Here is an 8,368-nt window from a genome sequence, read left to right as displayed (position 1 = left end):
TAAAGCTGCTGGGCAAATGAATATTGCGGAGAGTACAACTAATTCTAATAATAAAACTACAAATGCTGAAGCTACTATCGATGAGTGCGCCTTAGACACTGACACTGTACATCAAGATCGCAATCCACATAGCAAGTGGTCACCCAAACAGGCTGATCTCTTTGTTACTCAACAGTGTAATCTATTGGAAAGTAATGAGCTACGCGCTTTGCCACCCATAGAACTGCAAACCAAACTGGGTGAAATCGTGCAAGATAATCCATTGAACTCCAAAGCATACTTTTTGGGCTACATGAATCAGTTGAGATTGCGTGATTTCTTTGGTGCTATGGATGCACTACATCGTTCCTTCGATCGCAGTCCCTTACAAATGACGAATCAATATGAGCAGAAGGTATGCGTAGTGGACACACACAATTTTTTAAATTTAATTGGATTCTATATTAAATATTATATTTTTTTTACTCTAGGGTTTTCAGTATTTCAGCATTAATCTCGCCGTCCTACACGCCAGCTTCGATCATAAACGCGAAGCTTTAAGTGCACTACGTGAATGTATTATGTTGGCACAGGAGTGTGGTGATAAACGTTGTTTGGATCTTGCAAATGCTTGGTATTGCCTACTAAACAGCCATCGAATGTATCCCTTCGAGAAGAGTTTACCTGACATACAAGATCCCGGCTTAATGCAATCTCTTTCCTTGGCCATACAATTCGTAGTTAAATTTGGAGCACAGTGTGGTTACATGCCTCTGGATCTCTTCGAACTACTCTTGAAGAGTGATGAACTTAATAGTAAAAATTACATTTTGGAACATGTTTCCGATTCGTTGGCACTGCGTTCAGCACTTTGGTGTCTATATGGACGCTACGAAATGTCTGCTATGTATGCGCAGTTGCTGCTCAACTTAAAGAAAACCTGGGTATTTGGTGATGTGAGTAATTCGGAGAGTGTCTGTAAGGTTCTATCAAGCCTGGCACTTTGGTTGAACATACAAGGAGAACACCACTTAAGTGCTGTGGTGTTGCATAATGCGCGCAAACGTTTTCCACGCTATCCGCACGCAGCTCAATGGATGATTAGTGAATGCCATATAAAAATACAGCAATGCATCTATCGTTGTCGTTGGCAGGAAGCACTAAAAGCTTGCTGTCAACTTTATTTGCTGGACAAAAATGACGGCAATCTGCAGCGCGCCACTGTATTGGTGGCAAAACGTTATTTTAATGTGGCACGCCGCCTACTGCACAAACTGCTGGAAACGAGTAATTTGGACATTTTAACAAACGTACGTGTGCTGGTCCTGAAGGCCATCTCAGTGGATTGCATGTCATCACAAACAATAGAACTGCTTATGCGTGCCTCGGTGTTAGCTGCCTCGGCGTATCTGGAGTATGAACATGCAATGGTTGATATGGTGCTAGCGCAAGTGCTGCTTAGAATGGGTTTGATACAGAAAGCTTTCCAAGCAATTAAGAATTGCATGGAAATCATCTGTATTAATGGCGGCATCTATGATCGCGCCAAGACTGATTTTATATTTGTTAAGTGCTTGGTGGCAGCAGCAGATAGCAAGGGTATGAAGATTATAGGTCTTCTGAAATCCATACCGATGTTGGAGAACGCAATTGAACAGTTTAAGAAACTGGAGGCACATGCAAAAGTTTTGGATATTTACGTGTATCTCGCCAAGACCTTTGACGAATTGAAGGAAAGAGAGGAACGAAATAAGTATGCTTGTAAGTTCAAGCAATATTTCAAGTCGCATCCGGTTGCAAGGGAATATCTTGGCATGATATTTTGAATAAAAACAAATATTTTAATAAATTGAAATTAAAATTTATTCATACGAAAAGGAATTATATTTATAAGTAATATATATATGTATGTAAATGTTAATATAGTGAAAAGTTAGGAGTATTTATACTTAACCAAATAAATGTATCAGTTAGGCAATGTATTAATTATTCCATTTTCTTACGTTTTGACAGCGATGGCCTATCAAAATGCTGCTTCATGCCACCAGCTTTTTCATTATGGAATTTAATATTATTTGTTGTCTCGGCATACCAGGGAGAATCAAATTTGGTTGTGTCCTGATCTACTAAATGCGTATATTTGGTACGTCCGCAACGTCCAAAATTCTTAACCTGCATCACTTTAGGCAAAATTGTCTTGTCAAAGTGATCTTCCAGTGTAGCTTGTGCGAAATCACGTTTAAGTACATCTTCTTCCTCGTCCAGGTAGAAGGCACCACGATGATAATATTTCTGTAAGAACTTATATTTGCCTTTGCTGGCTTTGTTAGTGATTAATTTTGGATTTGTGCGCATTTCCTGTCGACGTTCTTCCTCAGTTAGGTTACGCAAACGATCAATTTCAAGCTTGTCACGTTCGGCACTAAAAAAAATGGTATTTAATTTGAAATAAATAATTTCTTCCACAATTCATACTTTTCTCTTTCTTCGCGATCACGTTTCATGCGTTTCAATTCACGCAATTTCCAGGCTTCATACTCCACTTCATCATTCTCATCATCAGTGCATACATCATCGATTCTGGCCTCTGCGGTGTCAGGCTAAAATAAAATTATATACATAAACCCATTGAATACGATATTGAATTTTTACTGTCCGGAATCAAAATATTTGGACAAATATATTTCAAAGAATATAAGTTAAAAGCTAGGCTTCCTGCTCATCATCCGCAATTTATTTAAAATTCTATTATTAAAGCATTTTAAATTTGGTAACACACAAAACAGCTGTACAGTCAGTCAAAAATTCAATTAATTAAAAAATAATAAAAAAATATTTGTTGTTACAATTTTACTACTCTTCGAATACTAAAAACCCTTTATTGAAAAGAATGGTTTAAGAATTTAGATTCTTTCGTCAAAATGGACGTAAAAAATGAATAATATAGACTAGTAGCCATCTATTCCTAAATTCATAAAGTATATAAAAATTTTCTATTAGCCACACTGGGTGTATTCATTAGTAAAGCATATTGGCTATTTAATAAAATACAATTTTTTTTATGACTTCCACCTATGGGCCAGACACATCAACTTTACAATTTGATGAAAACCGGTTCAACTCAACTTAGCCTCAATCATAGTACTTTAGTTTTAAATAAATTCCTAACAAAACATCCTTTAAGTGTATGAGCAGGATATGCTCTAGAAGCAACCAATGCTTATTACCAAATTTGCACTTACTTTCACCTTTTCCAAATCCTTTTTGACACTATCTTCGACCATACGTAGGGTATGTCTGCGTCTTTCCTTAGCAGATTTCTTAGTTTCAGTTTCGAGTTGTTTTTGTTTCTGTGCCTCACGTTCCTTCTCCTGTATTGTAGCTCTGTCGCGTTTACGTACAAAAAGTGGTTTTAGACGTGGTTCATTGTCTTCCTCACTTTCAGTTTCCTCCTCATAATCTGAACTCTCGCTATCTGATGATTCTGATTTGTTTTCTTCTTCTTTTTGTAAAATCTGAAATATAGTTAGATTATTAAATTTTTTTTTTGTTTTTTTTTATTTTATTTAAGCAAAATAGTTCACCTCTTCTTCTTTTTGTTGCTGCAACATGCGTTGACGTAGTTTCATACGTCTCTTCTCCAATTCAGTTTCACTTAATTCTGAATCAGAGTCAGACTCTGAAGCTAATGTGATTTTATTTGTCGATGCTTCAATAGTGCGGTTGGGTTCATTCTCGCTTTCCTCTGATTCTGTTTCAACAAATTCTGGCTCATGTACATGTCGATGACGATCTTTCCGTTCCAGCTCTACATCATCTTGTTCTACGGGACGCGCACGTAGTCGCCTTAAACGTGGATCATCAAATTCAGCATCGTCATCTTCATCGGCTGCCCGCTGAAGTGCAATTTCCTCTTCACGCCTTAAGCGACGCTCCTGCTGTGCAATTGCTGCAGTTGTGCGCTTCCGATGATCGATGAAGTCTTCCAAGTCACTCTCATCGCTGCTAGAATCATTTCGTGCATAATCTGGACGCTTGCCTGATACGTACCGCTGCACTTTTACTTTTTGCATAGAAATCTCACCTAAAACATAAATAGAATGTAAATTAGCGTTGGCACTGCACTTGAACTTGCGCGCATTTCGTAATAACCTTTCTCATTTCGCACTGGCACAGCGCCTGCAGTGCTTTGTATGCCCGCAATAATTACCGGCAAACTCATCTTATTTTTTCAATTGAAATTGCTATCAACTTTTTTATAAATAAAATTTTCCCAGATTTTTTCTTCTTCTGCTTCTATTTGTTGTGTTCTATGTTGGCGATGAAAACGTTTGCCAGCTGACTGTCAAATTTGTGTGTATACAAAATTGTAATAAATTTGTTGCTATTTGTGGTTTGTGTCCGTGCTATTCGGTGTTGCGATGTTTTTGGCTCAACTGAATTTTTCAATTTCGTTTTAGTTTTAATTGTTTATTGTTGTTTTTATATTTTGCGTTATACAATTATACAATTGAATTTGTTGAATTAATTTTTGGTATTTATTTTCCTCTTACAAACGCAATAAGGAAGTAAAGGGCAAAAATAAAATATATGAAAATATTTCAAAATATATGCAATTGTTATTGTTTTTTAATTTGCGAAAAGTTAAGTGTAATAATAAGTGCAACTACTACGAAAAGACAGTTTCATTCCAATTACAAAAACAAAAAAAAAATAATAATAAGAGAAAATATTGTTTTAAAATATTAGCAATATCCGTTATTTAAAAATAGAGAAAAATATTTTCTCATCTACAAAAGAAAAAAAAAAGAGAAAGCGGAAGTCACTAAGAGATTTGAATTGTTGATGAAATAAAAATAACTTGACAATTTGTAATTAATTAATAAATTTCTTTAATTAAATAATAACCCGTGCAAGTTGAATTTAAGTGGTGATACATCGATAAAAAATTAAAAATAATTACCGTGAAAAATTTGAACTTGGCACCGGATTAATGGAGTTTAATTAAACGCGAAGGAGAGAGCGAGACAGTGAGCCACGTAATTGCAATTTCCCAAACCGGGCACTTTTCCTTAAAAATACGTGTCTATGTATTTATATAGTATTTTTGTGAAATATTTCAAAGTAAATTAACCACGTATAATTAGTGAGAGTATTTATATACTTAAAAATTTTACATTTTATAAAATCAATTCAATTAGATAAATAATTATTTTAATTTGAAATTATGAAAATAGACGCACGTGCGGTTTAAATACATTAATCTACAAGGATAATAAAACGATTTTCATTCAGTAAAACTAAAAATAGACTATATATATATAGATAGCTACAGTAAGTACATAGGATTTAAATAATTAAAATTAATTTAATAAATATCAATAAAAAAAAATTTGATAAATTTTTTTAAAAAATTTTTAAATTTGATAAAAACTTTGAGCTATTTCAGTATTTTAGATTTCTTCTACGGGAGACCGCCACATACTTATCGCCTAAGGACAACTCTCTAAAATTGCTGCCTATGGCATATGTGCGGCTATTTAAAACGCCATTTCGTTATATTTTATTATTAAACTGCCAACTCGAGAAGTTGAAGATTGTACCGTAAACTCTGAATTCGGCAGAGTGGATTCAGTAAATTTTTAAGCAATCTTAGTTTGGTAAGTCATAAATAATTTAAATTTAATTTATTTAAATGAAAAATATTTTTATTCTATTATTATTATTATTTTGAAATAATAAGCTATGAATTGTTATTGTTTTTGCTTAAGTGAGTTTCCAATCTAAACCTAAAGAGACTATGTTTACATTAACAGTTTTCGGACATTATTTAAATTTAATTTATTTAAATGAAAAATATTTTTATTCTATTATAATTATTATTTTAAAATAATAAGCTATGAATTGTTATTGTTTTTGCTTAAGTGAGTTTCCAATCTAAACCTAAACAGACTATGTTTACATTAACAGTTTTTGGACATTATTTAAATTTAATTTATTTAAATGAAAAATATTTTTATTCTATTATTATTTTAAAATAATAAGCTGTGAATTGTTATTGTTTTTACTTAAGTGAGTTTCCAATCTAAACATAAACAGACTATGTTTACACTAACAGTTTTCGGACATTATTAGCATATTTTTGTTTGGAGTTTGTATAAAACATGATAGCTATAATTAGCTGCTTATTTGTAGAGTTATTTGCGATAGTATAAACGAAACTTACGAATATTGTAATACAAAGTATTGTGTTTTATAAGCATATAGCAAAAGAACAACATAAAATAAACTCTACTTTTGATGGCAACTCTGGAAGAACCGGACATTTTGTTAGGCTTATATAAAAGAAAAACATAAAAAAATAATTAGGACTATTTATACTTGAAAAATTGCGTTGTTTATATCAATACTTAATAATTATGTCTAAATAATATATATGAATAAATATAAATATGAAGTATTGTTACAGTGCCAAGTTGTTAGCGTCAATGCTATCGCTGTCCTCTTCTTATTCATTGCTCGGTTAATGACTTTTTTTATGGCTAATCACTAAGAGTTAATTTTTTCTTTATCTCTCAAATTGACGTTATCAAAATTCACTGTTAGCTTTATTTTTACCATGTATTGGACTATAGATATCACACAATAGAAGCTGACTCCAACTACCTGCTGTAAAGTCATACCTATGTTCATATAATGCTGGACGGTTTTTGATTTGTTGCATACGAATTCATTAGGGTTAGCATACATTCTCTTCTCCTTTTCTATCGAAGTTGTTTCCAACATCATTCTGAAATCTGCAAAATAAAAATAGGTACCACTGGCTTTCCATATATGGAAAACGTTTCATCTGAATCTATATCTTTAAATGATTTTATACTCCCTTTGTGAAATTCCAAATTTAAAGTTCGTCGTATTTTTATCACCTATATTAGATATATTATTTTAGATCAGCAATCAATCGAGTTCTGATGAATTCAGAGTTGAAAAAATCTCATCATTTTTAAAAACAATCTGAGTCAAAAAGTACTTAACTGTAGTAAAACATTTTTTAATTGATCAACTTTGCTTGAAAATATTTTGAATTTAATTAAATTTAATTAAGTATAAAGTTTTGTATTTGTAATTAACAAAAATCTTCTACTTTGCATTGAAGCGCCATACTAAACTCAGATTATTTTACGTCATTCTGTCTCGCATATAATAAATAATTTACACAAATTAAAATGAAATTCAAAGAATTATATATAAAAACAAAAACAAAAACAAAGACAAAAACAATATAAACATATGACAATATATTAAGAATAATAAACAAACAAAAATTGCATAAATTATTTTATCTGAATCAAAAAGTATCTCACTGAAAGCTCACGTGAGGTGCGTCGAGCTCAACTTGAACTCACGTTTATAATTTTGAAGCAAACGAGGTTAGCTGGCTTAGCTGGCTTAGCGCACTTTCTTCTTCATCTTCCTCTCTTCCTCTTATATTAGATCGGGGAAAAACTTTACTCACATTCACGAGAGTATCTTTTTATCTCTTACCGGTTTTGTTTAGGTTTTGCAATAATTTAGTAAAAAAAAAAGTACAACTCCGATTTATGAGTTTGTTTTTGTTTTGAATTGTTTGTGTACTTGGAAGCAGGCATAAATACGTCACAATCTTCTATGTCATGGATGTTGTGATAGTCTTAAGCTGGCCTCTTAGAAGCCACAGCGTCACAGTTGTTTGCTTGAATAGAAAAAATCCCAGTGTTGTGAGTTCGGTTTGCATTACCGGCTAAAACTGCTCTTGTGCGGATTTTGTTTTTACACGATTGTGTAATGAAGTTAAATAATTCTCTCTTAATTAATATGTAAAATGGTTGAGTTCATTAGTAAACAAAGAATTTGTTTAGGTACTTGAAGTCATTATTAATGCATTTCTTATTTGTAAGTTATTAAATGATTTACAATGTAAATTATGATAACAATGTTAGTACTTAAAATGAAACAGCATACTTTCAATATTTATAGTTTGTTTTTAATGTAATTAAAATTTAATTAATTGTCACAACAAAAAAAAACTTAATAATTCATAAATCAGCATCACACATGGAGTTCTTTATAGATCAACGTATCTCAACCGTTTTTGTAGTACCTCCCTCTTAGATCAAGTTAACTGTGTCGAAGTTCCTAGGGATCCAATTAAGCCTTTTCGTCTAATGTGTTACAATATAAAAACTCAGAAGTTTAAAAACTACGTTGAGTACTAGTTTAGAACTAAAATGCTTCTTAAAGGAAGGTCTTGGAGCTAGCTAAGATCCTGCAGAAAATAATTTCCTAATATGGTTAGTCAACGCAGTGTAATAGGCAGACGTGAGGCAATTTACTTCTACCTTATTTATTA

General features: G+C 32.4%; 4 protein-coding genes across 4 annotated transcripts in view; 2 read left to right on the top strand and 2 right to left on the bottom strand.

Moving 5' to 3' along the window:
* The window catches only part of LOC119672781 (cyclin-dependent kinase 14-like), a gene marked incomplete in the record, with an annotated part of 829,514 nt that overhangs the window by 589,281 nt on the left and 231,865 nt on the right, over positions 1–8,368 (bottom strand).
* Positions 1–8,368, top strand: part of LOC119678549 (histone-lysine N-methyltransferase Suv4-20-like) — a 305,207-nt gene that overhangs the window by 106,976 nt on the left and 189,863 nt on the right. The gene's annotated exons all lie outside the window — the stretch shown is intronic.
* Positions 8–1,820, top strand: LOC119672797 (anaphase-promoting complex subunit 5-like). Its single transcript, XM_038083937.1, has 2 exons — positions 8–394; positions 471–1,820. The coding sequence occupies exons 1-2, from the start codon at positions 17–19 to the stop codon at positions 1,803–1,805; spliced, it is 1,713 nt and encodes a 570-aa protein (XP_037939865.1). The 5' UTR covers positions 8–16; the 3' UTR covers positions 1,806–1,820.
* On the bottom strand, positions 1,829–4,437 carry LOC119672779 (microfibrillar-associated protein 1-like). Its single transcript, XM_038083918.1, has 5 exons — positions 4,132–4,437; positions 3,564–4,063; positions 3,222–3,494; positions 2,455–2,579; positions 1,829–2,401 (listed from the first exon to the last, which is right to left on the bottom strand). Exons 1-5 carry the CDS (start codon positions 4,199–4,201, stop codon positions 1,966–1,968), a joined length of 1,404 nt encoding a protein of 467 aa, XP_037939846.1. The 5' UTR covers positions 4,202–4,437; the 3' UTR covers positions 1,829–1,965.

Source organism: Teleopsis dalmanni, chromosome 1, assembly GCF_002237135.1.
Source record: "Teleopsis dalmanni isolate 2A chromosome 1, ASM223713v2, whole genome shotgun sequence".
Lineage (NCBI taxonomy): Eukaryota > Metazoa > Arthropoda > Insecta > Diptera > Diopsidae > Teleopsis > Teleopsis dalmanni.
Note: the sequence above shows the minus strand (reverse complement) of the source record. Positions and strands in the feature narration are given on the sequence as shown.